The sequence below is a fragment of the Geotrypetes seraphini genome, chromosome 11, assembly GCF_902459505.1.
Source record: "Geotrypetes seraphini chromosome 11, aGeoSer1.1, whole genome shotgun sequence".
Classification (NCBI taxonomy): Eukaryota; Metazoa; Chordata; class Amphibia; order Gymnophiona; family Dermophiidae; genus Geotrypetes; species Geotrypetes seraphini.
In genome coordinates, this window is record NC_047094.1 from 98,870,805 (window position 1) to 98,895,448 (window position 24,644).

General features: G+C 48.4%; 1 protein-coding gene across 3 annotated transcripts in view; it reads left to right on the top strand.

The window, feature by feature from the left end:
- LOC117345853 (androgen-induced gene 1 protein-like) overlaps positions 1–24,644 on the top strand; it is a 79,130-nt gene that overhangs the window by 45,428 nt on the left and 9,058 nt on the right. For 2 of the 3 annotated variants that reach the window (XM_033915101.1, XM_033915104.1), the window contains 2 exons: positions 5,607–5,679; positions 10,170–10,240. In XM_033915101.1, the coding sequence (XP_033770992.1) occupies positions 5,607–5,679; positions 10,170–10,240 (144 nt within the window). Of the gene's footprint in view, positions 1–5,606; positions 5,759–10,169; positions 10,241–24,644 lie in introns of all 3 variants that reach the window. The other variant, XM_033915102.1, reaches the window with a different exon arrangement.

The following is a 24,644-nucleotide window of genomic DNA, read 5'->3' on the forward strand; positions in this document are numbered from 1 at the left end:
AAGCTGCAAAATGGTATAAGATATTATTTGGTTTTTTAAATAAAAAAAGAAAACTGGTCTCAGGGATATTTGGAGTATTGAGATTGGACAGGAGATTTCTGCATCTCAATGGCAAAGATTTTGGTCCTGGAGGTTAAGGTCTACAAAATCAGCATCTATGAGTCAAACATGGTTGTTTCTGTTACATCGTGTTTTATGGACCCCAACACGTTTACAAAAATTAGATAGTAGTAGATCCAATAGATGCTGGCATTGTAGATTAGAAGTAGGGACGTTAGATCACTTGATTTTTTTTTGTCCCTGTATAAATGCATTCTGGAAATTAATTTGGCCCCAAATTAATAAATTATTAGAAAATCATGTAGGACTCTCATATGATACAATTTTATTTGGTACAGCGATGAGAACTCAGAGTCCGATATCTGCAAAAAATAACAAATTATTATTAATATTGACAGGGGTCGCCATGCAACAAATCACTCAAAACTGGAAAGATTATACGAAATTAAACTATACGTTCTGGTGGAATTCAGTTTGCCACATTTATAAGATGGAAAAAGCGTTTGCGTTACAACAAGGGAGTTATCATAATTTTAAGAAAATATGGGGACCTTTGACTAATTATTCTAATGATCAGACATCTTAGCACCTGGTAGAGTTAAAGGAAGGGGATGGGGGAGGGTGGGGGTTTGATTAAAAATATAAGGATATTGGAGAAAAAGGGAAGATATTTTATTATTTAATAATTTTTGAATGTATTCACAAGTGAAATTTGAATATTGTTTTATTATGTATAAATCACTTGTTGTAAGAGTTTAAAATGAATAAAGAAGTTTAAAAAAAAAAAGAAATATAAGTGGAAATAAAGAAGTAAATAAGAAAACAGATAAATGGGGTGGGGGTGGGCGGGGCAAGAGTGGGGCGTGGGCGGGGCAGGCCCAGGGGGGCCCAGTGTACTTGTGTGCCTAGGGGCCCTCAAAGAATTAATCCTGCCCTGCTTCTATGAATTCTTGAGAGCTTTGGCAAACATGTCAGTGTATTCACTCTCAGCCTGCCAATTGCTCTGGTTCAGATAGTGGATTGGTGATTCCACTTTAAAGGCAATATTAGCTAGGCTGCCTTTTAAGGGGAACTTGCTGCTTGGCAAAGGCCTGGATGATCTCATGGATTTTGTGATGGACTGTCGCCCTAAGCCCCTGTTTGATAGAGAATCCAAACCCTCCAGGGGTTCTGGTCATTCTAATTTTCATGGCTCACAGTGCTCCACACAATATGTGTCTGCCACATCACAGAGATTTTTACAGAGCTCCCAACGATGGTATGAGGGCTACAGGCATTCCTAGCCTTCCACCTCCCATTCAGCACCCCCTGCCAGAATGCCACAATGCCGACAAGCTGAAAGATGCCCCTCTGTGGACAGGGGCCAGCTCTCAGTGTTTCTTCCTGCCTGGATGCGCCTCATGTCAGACCAGTGGGTCTTGGACAGTTTTCAGTTAGGCTACATGCTGGAATTTGCCAGACCTGTCAGATTGGTTTGTAGATTCTCCTTTAGGACTCCCATATTAGGTGCTCAGAGTTCAGGCAACCGTTCAGCTCTGGCTAGATATTCAGTCTCTAGAGCCAGTGCCGCCTGACCTCTCGGCCTCAGGCAAATACTCAGTATGCTTTCTTGTGCCAAATAAAGACTCAGAAGATTGGAGGCTATTCTGGATCTTCAGCAAGTGCATACGGCTCTCAAGACTCCCTGCTTCCGAATGGAGACTGTGCATTCGGTCATTGCAGCAGGGGCTCCAGGGAAGTTTCTTGCCTCACTGGATCTTACAGAGGCGTAATTATACATTTCCATTTTTCCGGCCCAACACAAATTTCTGCATTTCATGTTCTGGAATAATATTACCAGTTCTCAGCCTTGCCCTTTGGGCTGCCGACAGCCCCTCAAGACATTCATCAAGATGATGGTGGTAGTGGTGGCTTCCCTGTGAAAGATGGACCTACAGGTTCAACCTTACTTAGCAGACTGACTGGCCGAAGGATGACACACAGTGAAGCATGTGCTGGAGGACCTGGGCTAGATTGTCGACTTAAGGAAGAGCCATCTTTTTTTTTTTTTATTATTATTTATTTATCAAATTTTTACATGTTATAAATCAAGTATCCACTTGTACAGAAAGTTGAAGAAAAGCAAGAAAATAATACTCAAAGGTAAAATACATGGTAATCAAATAAAATAAAATAAATTTTTTAGCTTAAATTCAGCTCAAGTCCTCAAAATTAGATCCAAGAAGGATAAGGTGGACATATTAACAAATGCTAACAACTGCTAACAACTATCAATTCAAATATTAGGAAAACAAGATCCCTTGGCTGAGGAAGGATATCATTATTCAAATGCACTTCACTTTGATTTTGATTTTCCTTCGTCCAGCCGAGTTCCTGCCAAAAAGACTGTCAACTGGAATGGTTCAAAGAATACATATTTCTTCATGTGGTATTGTATTACACATTTACAAGGGTGTCGAAGAAAAAAGTCCCACCAAGAGATGTAACTCCTGGCTTCATCAAAAGAAACTCTCGCCTTCTTCTCTGGGTTTCCCGTGCCAAATCTGGAAACATTAATATTTTTTGTCCAAGAAATTATTTCATTTTGTTTCTAAAGAACAATCTAAGCAACCAGTTTTTATCTGGAGCAAGAGCCACAGTAAGAAGCAATGTTGCCGGAGATGCAAGCTCTCTATCCGAAAGTTCCAAGATTGCTGAAACATTAATTAGTTGATTATTCTCCTGTTGTTTAGATGGTGATTTAATAGCTTTCATTGGTAGGTAATATACTTGAGTAAGTGGTGGTAATGTATCCTCTGGAATACCCAAAATCTCCAACATATAACGTTTCAACATATCCCTAGGCGTCACCGAGGCTATCTTAGGAAAGTTAATCAGTCGGAGATTATTATTATGAGAAAAATTCTCCAAAGTTTCCAGTTTTCTACGCAAATTTGTATTATCTTTTATTATTGCTTCATTAAGCTGTTTTGATACTTTTAACTCCTGTTGTATATTCTCAATAGAATTCTTAGATTCACCAATTTCAACTTTTATGTTTTTTATCTCAGTTTCTTGAAGAGTAATTTTATTTTCCAGCTGCAAAAGCTGGGGCTTGACAGACTTGGCTAGGTCAGCCACTAAATCCCAAATTGAGTCCAGTGTTACTTCTCTGGGTTTTTCAATAACATATGAAGGATTAAAAGTTTGAATAGTCTCACCAGTTTTCAGCTGTTCCTGGCAGTCCTTCTGCTGGCCTGAAGTAGTCCCTGATGTTTCCAATTCCTCTGTGTTTCTTGGACTCACCTGAAAACTCAGGGAGTCCATCTCCACGCTCCCCTCTCTGTTCTCCCTGGCCTCCGAGGGTAGATGCCTGCCTTCTCCCGGCAGCTCCTCCACTCGTGGGGAGCTGGTAACCTGAGGAGGTGGGGGAGGTGCCCTAGCGTCGGGGCTCAGCGTAGTCTCTAGCCCCAAGGAGATCACCTCATTTCCGCCCCTCTGAGGCGTCTCCAACGGGGGTGCCGACGCTGCCGGGATATCCTGCATCCGACGCAGGAGTTCTTCTATATTGCCGAACGAGGGGACCGCCGAACGCCGCGAGGCTCCAGCGGCGCTGCGGCCTCTCCTCTTCGGCATTCTAAGTAGGTAAATCTTTTCAGAGGAAAATTTTTCAGAAAGTCTCCTCCGGCGTGCTGCTTAGCGTCCGGGATCGTCGGCCATCTTGGATCCAATCAAGGAAGAGCCATCTGATACCCATGCAGTCACTGGAATATCTGGGAGTTCTCTTCGATATGGCTGCGGGCTATGTCTGTTTGCCAGAAGCTTGCAGACAGAAGCTGTGTGCCCAGATTTCTTCTTTTCTGGAGCAGTTGGCTCTTTTGGCATTGGATTATCTTCCAAGTTCTAGGATCCGTGGTTGCCTCACTAGATGTAGTTCCTTGAGCAAGGGCACTCGTAAGTCCTCTTAAGCATGTCTTAACATTTTTGCTGGGCACCACACCAAGATGCCTTGCAGACTTGTCTGTTGTGGTCTCTGGAGGCCCAAGCAAGCATGGACTGGTGGCTTCACCCGCAATCACTCTGTAGGGGCATTCCGCTTCACATTGCCTCCTGGATTGTGGTGATAACGGATATCAGCCTTTGGAGCTGGGGAGCCCATTGCAATCATTGTCCTGTTCAGGGGTGTTGGACACCCTTACAGAGAATGTGGTCCATCAACTGGTTGGAGCTCAGGGCCATTCATCTGGTTTTGCTGAGATTGCGGAAGACTCTGGAGGACCAAGCAGCAGTAGCCTATGTCAACTGCCAGGGTGGGACCAAGAGCATTCCTGTGGCTCAGGAAGCCCGCCTTCTTTTTCTTTGGGCAGAACGTCATCTCCTGGCTGTGCTGACAGCAGTGCATGTGCTGGGAGTAGACAATATTCATCAGACTTCCTCAGCAGATAGACTCTGAATTTGGTCAAGTGGGCCCTGTCCACAGCGTTGTTCCAATTCTAGACTCCCCACCGTGTCCTTCCTGTGCCTGCTTACAATTTCAGTCTGTTTATGCTTCTCTAAATTGATTCTTGGATGCCTGTCAGCCTTGAGGGCTGAGAAGAATTTGTATAAACTCATATGTTCCCTTTATTAGGGAGTAGTTTCTGAGCTCCTTTAAAGCCTGTGTTGGCGGTTAAGGGTACTATTTAGTTACTTTTGAGCAGAACAGTTTATTTTGCCTGTAGCTAAAGGTGCCGCTACTTCACAGATATTAGGTGCTCCTCAGTTCTTGGGTACTAACTGTAGAGGAAGTTAAACAGTATAGTGAAGTACACCAGAGGCAGAGTAAAAAATCCGGAGTGGATTCCTTCTGCAGCATGCGGTTATGGGGAAATAACCCAGCTGTCTAGAATGTCTCACCTATCTACTGGAATAGAGCTTACCAAGGTAAGTAAATAATCTCCTTTTCTTGTAGATGTATCTAGTAGTCCTGAAGCCCCACCCTGTAAGTGGGCTTCACCTGCCTTCTGCCTTAGGATCAGTCTGGATTTGGAGACTTCTCTGTCTCTCAGTTAAACTGGAAAAAAAAAAAAAAAACCCGCAAGAAAGTCAAGTCTGGTATAAGTCTCTGCTTGATAGCGGGACATATGAGTAGCTACGAGCGCTATGTAATATTATTGCTGGTTGCACATAGTTTTGGTATCAGTCTTGATCAGTTAAATTATTTAAGACCTTTAATCAGATTTTATCCAATAAATTATAAAGCATAAGCATTTCCATTTATAGATAGGACCAGATTGACTCACTACTGTCTGCCTTAAAATTTAATACATTCTTGAGAGGAACACACCATATTTTTTGATGGCTCTGTTTTGCGTTTGAAAACAAAACCAAAAACTGTGGATACAGATGTTCTGGAGATAATTTATTAAACACTGACATATAAAACCATGAAAATTAAATTTAAAAAGTGTTTAATAAATTATCTCCAGAACATCTGTATCCACAGTTTTTGGTTTTGTTTTCATCGGTGGATTGTTTTCACTGTGGATCACAGGTCTCCCCATTTTTCTCTGTTTTGCATTTTCCAGGATGTTATGGATAAAGTACATAGCAGGAATTTGGGTATATCCATTTCTCGCAAAGATGAACAGTGTGGGCATGGTAATTTTCATTGTTGTCTCCATATTGATAATGATGCATTTGTACTTTCTTGGAGAGTTCCTGACCAAACTATTTTGGGGTAAGTTCTGTGAACAAATAATAGCATAAGGAATGAAATATGTGGATTAATCTTTTGAACAATCCAAGTCAAAATGTCCTTTTGCTGGTTGTATTTTCCTATTTTTAGCCAGACCTAATCAGTAGGTATACTTGCCAATGTTGTTACATCCCTTCCAGAATCAATACTAAAGGTGTTTCCAGTGCTGTAGGTGAGAGATTCTAGACCAGGAGTGTCCAACCTTTTGGCTTCCCTGGGCCGCACTGGAAGAAAAAAATGTATGTGGGGCCACACAAACACTAACGCTAGCTGATGAGCAAAAAAAAAGGTTGAGCAGGTCCCAAATTTGCAATCACTAATATAGAAAATGGACGTATCTAATAATAAACCTTTATTAAAGGGATACTGTGGAGAAGAACCCAAAAGTGCAGTAATACCCTGACTGAGCGATCCTCCACATGCACCGCTGACAGCAGATGCTTGGTTCTCCCATTCACTTCTATTACAGCTACGGTGAGCTTCTTCAGAGGCAAGCCTCATCAGAACGGGGATCTCCTGCCAATTTGATGTGTTATTCTTTCTCTGTGCTCACCATTCATCTTTCGTCTCTGTACCTTCCCTTCCACTGCCATGTGCCCTATGTCAAATCTCTCTATTCCCCTCCATGCACCATCTCTCCCTTCCTCCCCTCCATTATTTGCAGTTTCATCCTCTTCCCTCACCATGTATGTCTCCCTCCCCTCCCCCTGTGCCACCAACTTTCCTTCCTCTTACCTCTTACCTCTTCCCCCTTCCCCCTTCCTGAATTTCCTTTCACCTCTTCCCTTCCCCTGTTCCACCAATGTTTCTTCCTCTCACCCTCCCCTCCCCTGTGCCATCAACTTTCCTTCCTTTTACCTCTTCCCTCTTCCTAGGCCACTAGCTTTCCTTCCTGAAGTTCCTTTCACCTCTTCTCTTCCCTGTGCCACCAACTTTTCTTCCTCTCCTCCCCTGTACACCAAGGTTTGCTTCTTCAGGTTGTGGTATTGGCAGTGACTCTCATATGCTGCCTGCTGCTGACCCAGAAGTCTCCCCTCTGCCATGGAAAGACTTCCGGGTCAGCAGCAGGCAGTGTGTGGGAATTGCTGCCCATACCACGACCCGAACAAGCAAACCTTGGAGTACAAGGGAGGAGAGGAAGAAAAGTTGGTGGCACAGGGGAAGGGAAGAGGTGAATCGATTAAAATTTGTGAATTAGGCAGCATTAATTTCAAGTTGGGCTGCACGAAACACCTTGCCAGGCCGTGGGTTGGACACCCCTGTTCTAGACATATGGTTTATATTCCCATAGCCACATGATGCAGAAGGAATCCACTCTGGATTTTTCACTCTGCCTCTGCTGTACTTCATTGGGTTCTCTAGCTCCACCTACAGGTCTATCTTTCTACATGCGTGCTGGCAGGGGTATTTGTTCTGCTCTCTCCATTTTATTATTTTATTCAGTGTAATTTCGTCCCTTTTTCAAGAATTCTGCTGGAACGATTTCACAGCTCTGCCTGCTTGAGAACACACAGACTTTGGTCTTTAGCTGACAGACCAATCCCTCTTGGTACCTGTTAGCCAGCCTGCATAGTTTTGTCCGCAACCTCAGGGAAACAGGGGCAGGTTTCTGTTGGGTCCACTGCTTTGGCAGTGAGTCCCATTGGGCTGCCAGGGGGTTTTTCCCCTGATTTTATTTTAGCCTTGTTCCAGGCTTATCTTCAGGCAGCCGGGGGTCCTGCTTCTGCCCCAGGAGTCTTGGGGGGGTTTCCTCCGTGTCCACCCCTCAATGCTGGTTTCAACCCCATCCCCTCCCTTTTTGTCCAAGCAGCCTAGGGTCTCTTGAGACGAGGATATTTTGTACAGGGAGCAGTTTTCAATTGATGAGGACTTGGACCCCTTGGTTCCTCTCGGAGGAACGGATGCTGCTGGCAGAGGTTTTTCGGTTCTGCCAGCTGGTGAAGATGCATCTAAGGTGCGCATTTTTCAGCAGGAAGAGCTCCAAGAGCTTATTCTTCAGGTTTCCTTGGTATTGCGCTTCGAGGAGGATGCGAAGGAGTCCCGGTGTGTGGTGGACCCCCTGCTTCAGGGCATCCGCTCAGCCACCCTCTCTTTTCCTATGTATCAAGATATTCAGGATATTGTGTTTGTGCAGCGGAAGGCACTGGAGTCGCCCTTTCGTTTTGCGTGGTCTATGGCTTGCCTATATCCCTTCCCTAGGAAGAATTATTATGGGAGCAAAATAATTAATTGAGAAACCCTGCACCCAGGGGGTACGCGGGCTGCTCGTTGGTAGTATGTGGGCTGACCACCGCCCATCCCTGCCGCCCCCCGCCTGCTGCTGCAGCAAATCCAAGAAGAGAAGGGCCAGGCGCGTGCAGCAATTGCACGCTGCCGGCCCACAAGCCTTCCCACAATGTCAATTCTGACACTGCTTGGCTAGCCCGGACCTCTTCTTCGACATTAGAACTGACGGAGGAAGGCGTGTGGATAAGTGGTGTGCAATTGCTGCACGCGCCTGGCCCTTCCCTTCTTGGATTTGCTGCAGCAGTGGGCAGTGAGCGGTGGCAGACCGGGGGAGGGAGGAAGAATCAGCGGTGGGTAGGCCAGGCTTCGGCGCAGCAAGGAGGGAGGCAGACTGGCTTCGGCGACGGACCAGGGGGGAGGAAGAATAGGCGGCAGGTAGGCCAGGCTTCGGCACGGCGGGTAGGCCAGGCTTCGGCGTGGCAGGGAGGGAGGCAGGCAGGCTGGCTGGCTGGCTTTGGGGAGGCGTTGGGGCAAAGGCTGGAAGGCAGTGAAGGGGACATAGGAAGGAAGGAGAGAGAGAGAGAAAGAGGCTGAGAAAGACCGGGGGGGGGGGGGGGTTGTAAGCAGAAGAAAGACAGAGAGAGAGAAAGGCCTGGACCAAAGGGGAAATCCATTAAAACTTAAGGGAGGACGATTTAATGGTGACACCAGAAAATACTTCTTCACCGAACGGGTGATTGATCGATGGAATGATCTTCCACGCCAGGTGGTCGAGGCCAGTAGCGTGCATGACTTCAAGAGTCGATGGGTCAAACATGTGGGAGTACTACAGAGTTATGCTCAAACGATAGATACTCCAGGGAAGAAGGGTTCTTGAGTGGGCAGACTTGTTGGGCCGTTGGCCCTTTTCTGCCGTCATACTCTATGTTTCTATGCTGGACTATAGGAGGTGCAGACAGAGGGGGAGAGAACCTGAGGAAGAACAGAGATATGGAAGATCATAATAGAGGAGGGAGAGAGAGGGAGACCTGGAACAAAGGTAGTGGTAGGTACAAAGGAGAACTGACACTGGATCTGGGGAGAGTATGCAGAGGGAAAAGAGATAGAGACCTGGACCCACCCAAAGGGAAAGGGCCTGGATTGTGAAAGAAATGTTGGATGCGAAAGAAAGAAAGAAAAAAGGAAGTGCAACCAGAGACTCATGAAATCACCAGACAACAAAGGTAGGAAAAATTATTATTTTCAATGTAGTGATCAAAATGTGTCAGTTTTGAGAATTTATATCTGCTGTCTATATTTTGCACTATATTTGTCTATTTTTCTATAGTTGTTACTGAGGTGACATTTCATATTTTAAAGTCATCTGCCTTAACATCTTTGAAAAAACCCTAAATATAAATGATAATTAACATTTTCTATGCGAACAGTGTGCTTTGTGTTAGTTTAATTTTGTGGTTACCATTATGTATTAATAAGATTATATTGTGTGTATATGAAAAATGGATGGAAGAAATTGCATTACAATTAGTATTATTATTATGGGGGTGGAGTCAGGGGCGGAGTTTGGCAGGTCTGGGGCGGTGTTTGGCCGGGGATACTCAATTGGTATTTGTTATGCATAGGGGTACTTGGCTTGAAAAGGTTGAGAAACACTGCATTAGTGCATACCTGCATAAAACATACCCTTAAAAAGTTAAGCATTAGATTTGCAGTTAATATGCATTAAAGGAAAGGAATTGGGACTTGTATACCACCTTTTTGTAGTTATACAACCACACTCAAAATGATTTACAGGTACTTATTTTGTATGGGGCAAAATTAAGTGACTTGCCCAGGATCACAAGGAGCAGTCCTGGGATTTGATCCCACAACCTCTGAGTGCAGAGACAGAAGCTCTACCACTAGGCCACTCATTAATATATGTGTTAACTTTAAATCCTATTACCCCATATTAAACCTGCCCCTATGTATATTATGGGTTTTTGTGCTTTGTGTATTCTTGTATTGTGCCATTTGACCTTTCTGACTACCTCTAGAAATGGTATGTACACCTGCAGAATAAAAATATGAATAAATACATAATACTTGGTTACAAAAATACTTGCAAAACATTATCAGTTTATATTAATTTATTGTAATATTGCGTGTTTTACTCTGCCTTTTCTAGGAAAATCTGCAGAGTATAAGAAGGCAGCATGAAATGGACTGTAACCAAGGAGCATATGACAGGCAAATCATGTTAGAGCTTACCTTTTGTCTTTTTAAAAATTTCAGTTCTATAATTTATTAATTTAAATGCCTGTGAATTGTGATTCATTTTATATAACGTCTTATGTTTATCAGTAGTGGTTGGTGTTAGCAGGTGACAGGTGAAATTGAAAGTACAATGCTAAATACTATTTTGAAAATATCAAATGTATTGTTTCAGGGTTTTTTGCACTAGGAAGATGGAGCACTATTATTTCTAGATAAACATAACCAGAACACTAGCTCCTGTCTGTGCCACAAGTGATCAATACCCAGTCTTAACAAAACAGTTTAAAAAAAAGTAATTTATTGAAGCAGTAGGTACTCTGCAAGTATTCTATAGGTATATCAATACATTCTGTTGCAAAGACATAGGATTCTATACTGAAGCTGTGGTCCTCCTCTGCTTGTGAACTTTGCAGAAGGGTGTCACTCATATCTTTCAACTCTTCCCCTTCATCAGTGGAGAATAGCTCCCTCTTCAGTTTTAACTTCTGGAAGTGAACTGAGAAGGTGTATTTTGATCTGCTCTGCTTCATTTTATTATTTTCGGGTATTCTTGTCCACCATTTTCTGTGTGGCTTTGGTGCATGGAGGTCCCCTTCTTGGAGCTACTCCGCTAGGAAAAGGATGCGGACCCGCTAAAGCGGGTTGCAGCTTGCAGGCTAATTTCTTAGAGAATATGTGGAGCCAGTCTACTTTGTGATCCATCAAAAACTGAGAGTCCCTTCTCCTGGGAACTTGCTTGCCTACTGATTTATCAGAGACTTGAGAGCACACCGTGGGGCCCCTATGTAACAACCCTTTGGGTATCAGGGAGCTAGCTGCTTATAATCTCCCCCCGACATACCATGTGGATCTATGGGGGTTGGAGTCTTTAGTCAGAGTCCCTTTGACCAGTAGCCAGAAGATTTATAGTGGTGGATTTGTTTTTCCAGTCCTCTGATGCAGAAATCCCTTCTCTGCAGGTAGGCTGCTACAAACTGACAGACAGGCACCAGAGAAGCCACAATGAGTACTGTCATCGTTTCTTATGGGGAAAATTGGGAAGTGGGGGGTCAGAAAAAGGTAGATCCAAGGTTTTCGGGGGGTGGGGGTAGAGTTATGTTCTCTCATCTCTAAAACCAATTTTTCTGAGTTTCAGGGAAACTCCCATGGGCCATTTTTGACGCAGTTTTACTGGTGGTGGCCATCTTGGATTTTAACTTTTTTTTTTTTTTTTTTCAAAAGCTCCCATCTGCATCAAAACCCCTAGTTTTGACCAGGGATCACCTGTAATGGATTCCTCAGGCTAATCTTCCCCTGTATAATGCCATTTGTGCACAGTTTTGTCAGCAGAAAAGTGGCCATGTTCCATGTGCTGCAGGGGGGAGGGACAGGAGCTTCAGGCGCAGCCTCTTTAGAGTCCTACAGGGCGGGAAAACCTCAGAAAGCCTGGCCACAGGGATGAGGTCCCATTCAGAAGCTGCAAGTCATGAGGGTGTGAAATGCATGCGCATGGAAGCAGTGGAAATCAAAAAACCCCAGTCATAGGTCCTGCAGGGGTCCTTGGGGGGCACCTGTTCAGGGATTTTCAGACTTGGTCAGACTTGTGTGGAGAGTCTATTTTAAGGGCCTGGGGAGTGATGTGTTGCCTGCAAGTGCACCAGCACTCCAAATCTACTGTATGTTTCAGCCTCCAAAGCTACTGTATGCTGACCCAAATCTCTCCCAGATAGTATAACTCGATGTTCTGCTAGGGGAGACCGAGGCACTTTTCATTCCTCTCAATCTCTTCCCAGAGACCTAAGGGTCCATACAGAGATTTGGCAACTCTCGTGGTCACATGGCAGCACTGCCAACAAAAAGCCACAATGACACAAAAAAGCTAGGTCAACTGCCATGCCTCCTTGTATTGGAAGGAGACGATCGGCTTTCTGGAGGGAATGGGAACAGATCTCAGATCGTTGGATCCTGGACATAATTCAAGAGAATCACAGGAGCGAGTTTCCTTGCACTCCTCCAGATCTGCTCCTTGACTTCCCTGCCAGATGGCCAGAAAAGGAGACCAGGATCCGAGCTTCGGTATAATGCCTCTTGGACATTCATGCCATAGAACCAGTTCCTGAAGAATAATTAGGCTTCAGAAGATACTGCATATACTTCATAGTGCCCAAGAAAGGCACAGAAGGCTGGAGGCTTTTCCTGGATCTGAAGTCCATAAATGTGGCACTGAGAATTCCACGCTTCCACATGGAGACGATCCAGTCAGTCATTGCAGCGGTGGCTCTGGGGGAATTTCTAGCCTCACTGATTTAACAGAGGCATATCTTCACATTCCCATTTTTCCAGACCACAGAAAATATCTTGAGATTCCATGTTCTCTAGAGTCACTTCCACTTTGTGACACTACCTTTTGGATTAGCTACAGCCCCGCACATCTTCACCAAGGTGATGGTAGTGTAGTGCTCATCTTCACAGGATGGGTATATAGGTTCACCTATACCTAGACGATTGGCTGTCAGAGCACCTTCAAAACCAGAAGGCAAGCATGCAGTGAAGCAATTGGTGGATCTGCTCTACGGTTTCGGTTAGATAGTCAACTTCAGGAAGAGTCAGCTAGAGCTGACTCAGTGCTTGGAGCATCTGGTATCTGGGAGTCTGTTTCAGCATGCCATAAGGCTGTGTCCTTCTTCCTGAGCCACGCAAACAGAAGCTCTGGAAACAAATTACAGAGATCTTAGCAAAGCCAAGGCCTGGCACTAGCTTCAGGTACTGGGCTAAATGACAGCCATTCTGGAAATTGTCCCCTAGGTTATTAGTTTCATTGTTGTCTATTTATTGTTAGTTGTATTGTTATGTTTGTTTGTTGTTTTGTAATATGTCTATTGCATTATTGTTATTTTATTTATTTATTAACAAATTTATAAACCATATAGAACTATGTGGTTTACATATCACATACATATAACATAGACATAACTGAAGAGGGAGCTATTCTCCACTGGTGAAGGGGAGGAGTTGAAAGATATGAATGACACCCTTCTGCAAAGTTCACAACTAAAAGAGGACAATAGATTCAGTACAGAATCCTGTCTTATAACAGAAAGATTACCGAGGTAAGAACCAAGCTTCCATTTTCTCACAATGCACAATTTATTTGCAGTTGTGCTGTACTCTGTCCATCATTATTTTTTTTTTTTTTTTTTTGCTAGTTCATGCATTTTTCAGTTGTAGCCAAAGACAAGTTACATTTGGGTACAGCAAATATGTTCTTGTCCTCGGAGGGCTTATACTCTGTACCTGACTTACCAAAGATCACAAAGAGCAGCAGTGGGATTTGAACCCTGACTTCCCTGGTTCTCAACCCTTTGCTCTAAGCATTAAGTTACTCCTTCATTGTTGACCAAAACAATTCTGTCTGTCATTCAAATCTCATTTGTGTAGCTGGTTAATGTAGTAGCAGAATTTTTTTCCACAATGACAGGTATTAGGCTCCATTATACTTGTTTGGTACTAAGCTAGGAGTGGAAAGAGCAAATACATCTTTTTTTCTTCTGGTCACATTTATAGCTAGAGCAGGGGTGTCAAACTCAATCACATAAGGGGCCAAAATCTGAAAAAAAAGGTAAGTCGCAGGCCAAATTTTTAATTAAGATACCTAGAGGTCCTTTTATTAAAGTATGCTAACTGATTTAGCACACGCTAAATGTGTACCTTAATAAAAGGACCCCTAAGTGACTAAGGCTTAGTCTTAGTAGAAGTATAGGGTTACAACATCTCCAACCCCACGCTGGCTCTGTGGTGTAAACAAAATAAATAAAAAAGACTTTTCCTCTCTCTGTTAGGTCCTAGTTCACGCTCGCTGTCTAATACCAGCTCTGGCAGGATACACATTTCAAATCTGACATATTGTAATCACAAAATAGAAAATAAAATTATTGTTTCTACCTTTTGTTGGTCCCAGGCTCTAGTTGTCTTCTGATAACCCGCTTGCCAGGGTCTCTTGCCTATTTGTAGTCTTCTTCTTTCTTGGTGATAACCATTCATCTTCCATCTCTGTCTTCCCCTTCCATTTCCCTTCCCACCCCTCCCCTGGAGGTCTGGCATCTTTCCTTTTTTTTCATCTCCATCCCTGCAACTGCAGCGATGGACCACACAATCCCCAGATCCACCATCTCTCCCTCCTTCCCCACCACCCCAGGGTTCACCATCTCTCACATTCTCTTCCCAACTACCCTCCTATTCAGTATCTCTAGCCCTCCCTCCAAACCATTCCTTGTGTCCAACTTCTCTTCCTTTCTGTTCCTTCCCTCCCTCCATCCCATTGTCCACCATCTCTCTCCCTTTTCTCTGTTTTATTTCTTCCCCACCCCCTTCATCCACCACACCCTCTCCCTTCCCTTCCATCTCCTCTGCTGCTAATGGCATCTATTCCAGTGGAAGACCTAGCCTGGCATGTGTTCTTTCTATATATGTTTTATTAAAGCCACACACATAAATATCCACTCATTATCCCAGGACAAGCAGGCAGGTATTCTCACTAGTGGGTGATGTCATCCGACAGAGCCCCGATACGGACATCTTGCAAGCATGTCTTGCTTGAAGAAACTCAGAAGTTTCGAGATGCCCGCACCGCGCATGCGCCAGTGCCTTCCCGCCCGAAGGTCCGGGCGTGTCTCCTCAGTTCTTTTTCTTCCGCGGAGCTGAGAAGTCTATCTTCAATTTGCGCCCATTGAATCTCTTTTTTTGCCTTCTATTTTGCCGCGGGTTGAGTTCTTTTGGCTCTCCTGTGCATTTATTTCTTTCTTTGATTTCTTTTTTCAAAAAAAAATAAATAAATTTTTCCTTCCGATACCGGGTCGGTCGCGTGGCTGGGGCCCCACGCCTTCGACCTTGCGGCGGAGCTTTTCCGGCCTATGTCCCGGCCGATTACCGGTTTTAAAAAGTGTAGCAAGTACCAGCGCGCGATTTCGCTCACGGACCCTCATCGACGCTGCTTACAGTGTCTGGGACCGGATCACTTCCCGAAATCGTGCCGGCCTTGCTCCACTCTGACGGCGAGAGCGTTTAAGCGCCACTGTCTGCTGTGGGAGTCCATGTTCAAGATGGAAGCTTCATCGGATCCTGCAGCTTCGACATTGACATCGACGGGTGCTTCGACTCCTTCCGCGAAGCCCTCTGCCTCCCCGGCTGCTTCGGGCCTCCTGAAACCGGCATCGTTCACACCGGTTTCGGCCCCGGCTTCAGCGCCGGTGCCTTCCTCCGTCTCCTCGGAGCAGGTATCGACCCCGACAGTTCCACCGGTGGTGCTCAAGGTGCCGAAGACTGGCAAGCAGAAGCACGCAGCACCGAAGGAGCGTGGAGACCGTGCGGAAGGGCCCCCTTTTGGTGCGGATCCCTCCATATCGGCTTCGTTGCGGTCCCTTCTGGAGGCTCAGTTCGTGGAGCTCTTGCAGACCATGGGGCCTCGGCTGATTGCCACCATCCAGGGTGACCTCCCAGCTTTGGCTTCGAGGGGCGGACCGCCCCCTCCTCCTCCTCCTCACCGCACGACCTCGTTGCTCGGCGAGGAGGAGTGGCGAGCGGTGTCCGGGTCCTCGAGGAGGTCCTCCGTTAGTGCTGTGCCTCCTCTGGAACCGATTCCCTCGAGGAGGGCCTCCCTTAGTGATATGCCTCCCTTGGAGCCCATCCCCTCGAGGAAAGCCTCGTTTAGTGACCTGCCTCCCTTGGAACCGATTACTCCGCCCCATGACTCAGTGTGGCGTCCACCTTCAGGGCCACCCAGTCCTGGGCATAGCAGGAAGCAGGACGAGTTCTTCCGAACCCCCTATCAAACCTGGGCGGCGTCGGGGGAGGCGCCGACTCTTCCACCTCTGCGATCGACAGCATCGAGTCCGATCTGCTCCTTGGAGGCGTCTGACCCAGTTTCTCACAGACGGGCTCGATCCCCTTCCAGGCATCGAGAGGGGCATCGATCCAGACATTCTTCGAAGCATTCCTCTCAGCACTCGACCGTCTCGCCTCAGAAGAAATTGCCTCGGTTGGGGTATGCTGCTTCGACTGGGTCTCCTCCTCCGGGCCCTGAGTTCGAGGACCCCGAGGTTTTCTACTCGTCCTGTTGCTCGCAGGCCTCTCTGGAGCCTGAAGCCTCTTCTTCTTCTAGTCCGTCTCGCAGACCGGCGACGGCGGACCAACTGTCCTTTTCATCGTTCCTCAGGCAGATGGCAGATGACATGGACATTACTCTCGATGCTGGGTCTCGATATTCCAAGGAGTATCTCGATACCATGCACTTGCCTCGTCCTCCGGCAGAGTCCTTGCGGCTTCCCCTGCACAAGCTCCTCGACCAGACTTTCATGCGATGCTTCGAGTCTCCTTACTCTATCCCTGCGGTCCCTGGCAAATTGGATGCGCGGTACCGCACGGTGCATCATAAAGGCTTCGAGGGTCCTCAGCTTTCTCACCAGTCCCTCCTGGTCGAATCCTCGCTCAAGCGGTCTCATCCTGGCCAGGTCTATGCTTCAGTGCCTCCGGGCCGCGAGGGCAGAACCATGGATAAGTTTGGTCGACGCATCTATCAGAATTCGATGATGGCATCTCGAGTCCTGAATTACAATTTCCACTTTGCAGCCTACTTGGAATTTTTTCTACCTGTGCATCGGAAGTTCACACCCTACATCGAGCCCCAGGCTAGGTTTGAGTTTGAGGAAGTGGTTGCTTCGCTGTCCCAACTTCGGCTTCAGTTAATGCAATCTGCCTATGATGCGTTCGAGCTCTCAGCCCGAGCGGCGGCCTGCTCAGTGGCGATGCGCCGGTTGGCCTGGTTGCGGACCATTGATATGGACCCGAATCTTCAGGACCGCCTGGCGAACGTCCCGTGTGCTGGGGCGGATCTTTTTGACGAATCCATCGAGACTGTCACGAAGAAGTTGTCTGACCACGAAAAGTCCTTCCAATCTATCCTTCGGCCGAAGCCTAAGCCTCAGCAGTCTCGACCTTCTTGCCCGCCGTTGATTTATCAGCGGCGTTATCAGCCGAGGCAAACCCCACCTGCGAGGCAACCGGCGAAGCGACAGCCTCCCCAGAAGGGTCAGCCTAAGTCTCAGTCGCCTGCTGTCCCTAAGACCACTCAGCCTTTTTGACTGTCTCGTCGAGGGCATAACCAACCTCGTTCTGCCTCCCCCTGTTTTTCCCATCGGAGGGCGCCTCCATCATTTTTATCATCGCTGGGAGGCCATAACAACTGACCTCTGAGTCCTTACTATCATCAAGGAAGGATACTCTCTTCATTTCCATCGGGTCGCTCCGGACCACCCTCCAAGAGAGTATCCTTCCAACTTGACTCAGACCGCCCTTCTTCTTCAGGAAGCTCAGGCTTTGCTCCGGCTTCATGCCGTAGAGCCGGTCCTGTCGGACCAACTGAACCTGGGGTTTTACTCCCGATACTTCCTTGTTCCGAAGAAGACGGGCGACCTGCAACCCATTTTGGACCTCAGGGTCCTCAACAAATTCCTAGTCAAAGAGAGATTTCGCATGCTGACACTTGCTTCTCTCTACCCCCTCCTCGAGCAGAACGACTGGTTATGCTCTCTGGATCTCAAGGAGGCCTACACTCATATTCCCATTCATCCGGCCTCTTGCAAGTTCCTCAGATTTTGGGTGGGACATCTCCATCTGCAGTATCGAGTGCTTCCATTCGGCCTGTCTTCGTCCCCCAGAGTCTTCACCAAATGTCTGGTGGTAGTGGCTGCGGCCCTCCGGAACCAAGGTCTTCAGGTATTCCCCTACCTCGACGACTGGCTGATCAAGGCTCCCTCGGCCTCAGGGGTCGCCTCAGCGACCCTGTCAACGATTCTGTTCCTGCAGAGTTTGGGATTCGAGATCAACTTTCCCAAGTCTCATCTTCAGCCGACCCAGTCTCTTCCCTTCATCGGGGCTGTCCTGGATACCGTATGTCTCAGAGCATTCCTTCCTCCTCAGCGCATGGATGCTCTCCTTCATCTCTGCCAGTCTGTGTCTTCTCGCCAGACCATCTCAGCGAGACTCATGATGGTCCTCCTGGGCCACATGGCCTCTACAGTTCATGTGACGCCGTTTGCCAGACTCCACCTCAGAATTCCTCAGTGGACCCTGGCATCTCAGTGGACTCAGGTGTCGGATCCGTTCACTCGACACATCTCAGTCACTCCTGCTCTTCGGCAGTCTCTACTCTGGTGGATGACCTCTTCGAATCTATCCAGAGGTTTGCTGTTTCATTCTCCTCCCCACCAGAAGGTTCTCACAACCGATTCCTCGACCTATGCCTGGGGAGCGCATCTGGATGGGCTTCGCACTCAGGGATTCTGGACCTGTGCGGACCGAATCCATCAAATCAATCTTCTGGAGCTCAGAGCCATCTACAATGCTCTTCAAGCTTTTCAACATCTGCTTCACGACATGGTGGTCCTCATTCGCACCGACAATCAGGTCGCCATGTATTATGTCAACAAGCAGGGGGGCACGGGCTCGGCCTCCCTCTGCCAGGAAGCTCTCAGAGTCTGGGATTGGGCGGTTCGCCGCAACGCCTTCCTCAAAGCTGTCTACATTCAGGGGAGGGACAATGTCTTGGCGGACAAACTGAGTCGTCTTCTCCAGCCTCACGAATGGACACTCCATTCCAAGCCCCTTCATCAGATCTTTGCTCAGTGGGGAACGCCTCAGATAGACCTCTTTGCGGCTCCCCACAATTTCAAGCTGCCTCAGTTTTGCTCCAGGATCTACGCTCCTCATCGCCTCGAGGCAGATGCTTTTCTGCTGGATTGGGGGAATCGCTTTCTGTATGCGTTTCCGCCATTCCCTCTCATTCAAAAGACTCTGGTCAAGCTGAAGTCCGAACATGCCACCATGATTCTGATAGCTCCTCGGTGGCCCAGGCAACCTTGGTTCTCCCTTCTACTTCAACTCAGCAGCAGGGAACCGTACCTACTTCCAGTGTTTCCTTCACTGCTTACTCAGCATCAGGGGTCTCTGCTTCATCCCAACCTGCAGTCTCTCCACCTGACAGCTTGGTTCCTCTCAACGTAACTCCGCACCAGTTTTCCCAGGCGGTGAGGGATGTCTTGGAGGCTTCCAGGAAGCCTGCTACTCGTCAATGCTACTCCCAAAAATGGACTAGATTTTCTTCATGGTGTATTTCCAATTCTAAGGAGCCTCAGCGAGCCTCCCTATCCTCTGTTTTGGACTATCTTTTACATCTGTCTCAGTCTGGTCTCAAGTCGACATCTATACGAGTCCACCTGAGTGCTATTGCGGCTTTCCATCAGCCTCTACAAGGGAAACCTCTCTCTTCTCATCCTGTGGTTTCCAGATTTATGAAAGGACTTTTTCATGTCAATCCTCCTCTCAAACCGCCTCCAGTGGTGTGGGATCTGAATGTTGTCCTTTCTCAGCTTATGAAACCTCCTTTCGAGCCTCTGAGCAAGGCTCCATTAAAGTTTCTCACTTGGAAAGTGGTTTTTCTGATGGCCCTCACATCTGCTCGCAGGGTCAGTGAGCTTCAGGCCTTGGTGGCGGACCCACCTTTCACAGTATTCCATCATGACAAGGTGGTCCTCCGCACTCACCCGAAATTCCTGCCTAAAGTGGTCTCTGAATTTCACCTCAACCAATCCATTGTGCTTCCAGTGTTCTTTCCAAAGCCTCATTCTCATCCTGGAGAATCAGCTCTTCACACTCTGGATTGTAAACGTGCTTTGGCTTTCTACTTGGATAGCACCAAACCACACAGAACTGCTCCTCAACTTTTCGTCTCCTTTGATCCAAACAAGTTGGGATGACCTGTATCGAAGCGCACCATCTCCCAACTGGATGGCGGCTTGTATCTCTTTCTGCTATGCCCAGGCTGGATTACCCCTTCCCTGTAAGGTCACAGCACATAGGGTCAGAGCAATGGCAGCCTCTGTAGCCTTCCTCAGATCGACACCGATTGAGGAGATTTGTAGGGCTGCCACTTGGTCCTCGGTTCATACGTTCACCTCTCATTATTGTCTGGATACTTTCTCCAGACGGGATGGGCAGTTTGGCCAAACTGTGTTACAAAATTTGTTCTCCTAAGTTGCCAACTCTCCCTCCATCCCATTGAGGTTAGCTTGGAGGTCACCCACTAGTGAGAATACCTGCCTGCTTGTCCTGGGATAAAGCAATGTTACTTACCGTAACAGTTGTTATCCAGGGACAGCAGGCAGCTATTCTCACGTCCCACCCACCTCCCCTGGGTTGGCTTCTCTGCTAGCTACCTGAACTGAGGAGACACGCCCGGACCTTCGGGCGGGAAGGCACTGGCGCATGCGCGGTGCGGGCATCTCGAAACTTCTGAGTTTCTTCAAGCAAGACATGCTTGCAAGATGTCCTTATCGGGGCTCTGTCGGATGACATCACCCACTAGTGAGAATAGCTGCCTGCTGTCCCTGGATAACAACTGTTACGGTAAGTAACATTGCTTTCTCTTCACTCTGAAGTTTGGCATTGAGATTTGCGGTCTTTATTGCAAGCTGTCCTCTCTACAATGCTCTTGTGGTTCTTGGAATAAACTTTGGGCAATTTTTGCGTAACAGGACCTGTTACTCATCATGAGCACCTCGAGCTCCCTGATGTGCACCAGAAACGTATGGAATACTGATGGCAAATGTGTTTGTTTTTATCCAGGGACAGCAGGCAGCTATTCTCACTAGTGGGTGATGTCATCCGACAGAGCCCCAGTACGAACTTAGAAAGTTCTCAATTGCCCGAACTGCGCATGCACGAGTGCCTTCCTGCCCGATAAGGGTGCACAGTCCTTCAGTCAGGCAGTTCATCAGTGCGCTCTTCCGTAGGTGAAAGAGATGCACTGGGATATCCAGCGCGAGAGCGTGCGTTTGGTGACCGGCCGTCCTGGCCTGTTATGGTCGTAGGAGACGACCAGTTGTGAGGCTTGTCTGGTCTTTTGTGTCCTGTTAATATAGGTGGTCAGGGTCCGTACACAGTCCAAGGGGTGTCGCTGTAGTGGCTGCGAACCCCCCTGTGGGTGAATGTAGAGTGCGGGGAGGATGATAGACTGGTTGATGTGGAATGCTGATGCCACCTTCGGCAAGAATCGGGGGTGGGTTCTGAGCACCACCCTGTCCTCGTGGATCAATGTGTAGGGGGGGTGATGGACCAGGGCCTGGATCTCACTGATACGTCTGGCTGATGCAATGGCGGTCAGGAAGAGGGTTTTCCAAGCCAGGAATCTGGGGTCTGCCTCCCCCAAGGGTTCGAAGGGATCGAGGGTGAGCTGATGCAGCACCAAGTTCAGGTCCCAGCCGGGCGGTGGTGGTCTGACCGGTGGGTGCAGATTGGACAGTCCCTTCATGAATCTTGCGAATACTGGGTGTCCCGACACCGGTGAGTTGTCCCAGCCAGCGTGGTATTCCGTGATCGCGCTTAGGTGGACCTCGATGGAAGTAGGTTTTAGGCCCATCTGAGATAGGCTTAGTAGGTACTGCAGGATGTCCGGTATGGGGCAGTTGTAAGGGTCTCGCTGTGTGTTCGTGCACCAGTGGCGGAACCTTCTCCATTTCAATCCGTAGCATTTTCGGGTTGAAGGTCTTCTGGCTGCCATGAGAATGTGCTCCACGTCTTGTGGTAGGTTCATCCTCTCAACATCCATGCGGTCAGGGCTAGGGAGCGCAGGTTGTGATGGAGGGTGGCGCTCCCATGTTGTGTTATGAGATCTGCGCTGATCGGGAGGCGGAGAGGTGGGTGAACCGCTATCCGTTGCAGGAACGGGAACCATGGTTGCCGGGGCCAGAACGGGGCAATCCTGATCACCGTTGCTCTGTCCTGGAGGATCTTCTGCAGGACTTTGGGTATGAGAGGTGTTGGTGGATAGGCGTATAAGAGTCCGTGGTTCCAATTCAGGGACAGGCCGTCGGGACTGAGACGGCGCTGGGTCGGTCTCTTTGAGCAAAAGATCGTGCATTTTGTGTTCAGTTCTGTCGCAAACAGGTCGATGCTCGGTGTGCCCCAGGTGCTGAAGATCTTCTTCGTCACTGCTGGGTTGAGAGACCACTCGTAGGGGTCCAGCTGGCGGCTGAGACTGTCGGCCAGGTCGTTCTGCTCCCCCGGGAGGTAGCTTGCCTGGATGGGGCACTGAATGGCGATGGCGAACTCCCAAATGCGGCAGGCTTCCTTGCAGAGCGAGGCTGACCCTGTGCCCCCCTGCTTGTTGATGTAGTACATGGCCACCTGGTTGTCTGTTTGGATGAGGACTGTCCTGCCTGTCATCCATTGATTGAAGGTTTCGAGGGCATTCCCTATGGCCCTGAGCTCCAGTAGGTTGATATGGAGTGAGGACACCTGGGCAGACCATGTGTCTCCTGTGCGAAGATGGAGAAGGTGTGCCCCCCATCCATGTTTGGAGGCATCCGTGGTGACCACCAGCTGGTGGGGTGGTGGTCTGAATGGTTTCCCCTTCGCTAAATTTTCTCGGGACATCCACCACTGCAGTGTCTTGTGTATGGGTCGGCGAATGGGAATCTTGGTGGTCAGTGGTTGGTCTGTGTGGTATCGATGACTGCCCCGATGAATGATATCCTCTGGGTGGGTATCAGGTGGGATTTCTTGTAGTTGATGAGGAATCCCAGTTCTTGGAGGAGGGTTATGGTGGTTGTCAGGGCTGCATGGACCTCCCAGTCGTCGAGATAGGGAAGGACGCATATTCCCTGCAGGCGAAGATGTGCCGCTGCCACGGCCACGCACTTTGTGAACACTCTTGGGGCTGTCGAGAGTCCAAAGGGTAGGGCTTTGTACTGGAAGTGTCTCTCTTTGATCTTGAAGCGAAGATACTTCCTGTGGGCTGGATGGATAGGCACATGAGTATAGGCGTCCTGTAGGTCCAGCGAGGCTAGCCAGTCGTTGGGCTGTATCAGGGGCAGGACTGTGCCCAGGGAGTGCATCCGGAAGCGTTCTTTGTGTATGCACTTGTTGAGATGACGGAGGTCCAGGATTGGGCGTTTGCCCTTGTCCTTCTTTGGCACGAGAAAATACCTGGAGTAAAACCCCATGTTGATCTCCTCTGGTGGCACCGCCTCTATTGCATCTGCCCGAAGCAGGTCCTCTGCTAGTCGCAGGAGAACAGGCTCGTCTGAAGTTGGGTGCCCCGCCCGCTGCGGTGGTTTTTCTGGAGGACGGGAGTCGAACCGTATGCGGTATCCCCGTTTGATGATGTTCAGGACCCACTGGTCGGTGGTGATTCTGGACCAGGCACTCACAAACAATCTGATCCTGCCCCCCACTGGCCCCTGCTGGTTCGGGGGGTAGTCAAAGATTCTGCTTTTGCTTTGGGGGGGCAGTCTGCCCTTGATTGCCCCTGTCCCTTGGGCGACGCTTGTCCACATAGGAGTTTCTATATGGCTGGGAGCGTAGGTTCCCAGACTGCTGCCAGCGTGGTGCTGCGGAGTGGCGTCTGTTGGCAGTGAAGGGCTTGCGATTCCTTTGCTGTCTTTGTGGAGGGGCCCAACGTTCTAGTCCATCAGAAGCGAGGGTTTGAAGGGTGGTGCAGTCGTTTTTAATGCTGTCGACTGTCTCTTTGACCTTGTCGCCAAACAGGTGTTCTCCTGTGCATGGGGCATCTGCAAGGGGCTCGTGGAGGTCCTCGCGGAGCGCCGATGCAAGGATCCAGGCCAAGCGGCGTGCTAGGATAGCCGTTCCCCCGATGCGGCTGGATGTCTCGAAGACGTCAAAAACCGCCTTGAAGAGGTGCTTGTTGCATTCCCCTTGGTCATGGAGGAGGGATGAGAGAGAGTCCTGTACCGGCTGGGAGGCGAGCTGTAGAGCCTGTTTTATCTTTTTTTGTATGGCCTCCTGGTACAGCATCATCTGGAACTGGTGTGCGGCGATTCGTGCGTTAAGCATCGCGCCCTCGAAGGTCTTTCTCCCCATGGAATCTAGGGTTTTCAGGTCCTTCACAGGCGGGCCGTTAGAGGCCGATCGCGCCGTCTTGTGTCTCTTGAGCGCTGAGGCTACCACGATGGAGTTGTGTGGCAGCTGCGGTTTATCAAAACCTGGGACCGGGAGGACCTGGTACTTTGCGCTCAGTTTCTTAGATGTGGGAGGCCCTGAGGAGGGGGTCCGCCAAATCTTGTCTCTGCAGTCCAGGAGGTTCGTATGAACTGGGATCGCTACTGGCTGTTTGGGATAGTCCAGTGATTGCAGGAGGCCGTCATCCTCTGGCGTGGGTTCTGGTGGTCCCCCCACATGGATCCCAAGGAGGACAGCGAGTTTCTGGATAAACTTGGGATAGGCTAGGTCCTCCGGTGCTTGTGCCGGGGGCTTCGCTGTCGTCTGTGTTTGAGATGGCGCAGGGGATCGGTCCGAGTTGTAGGCGCTCAAGAAGCTGTCATCGGATTCGTCCCCC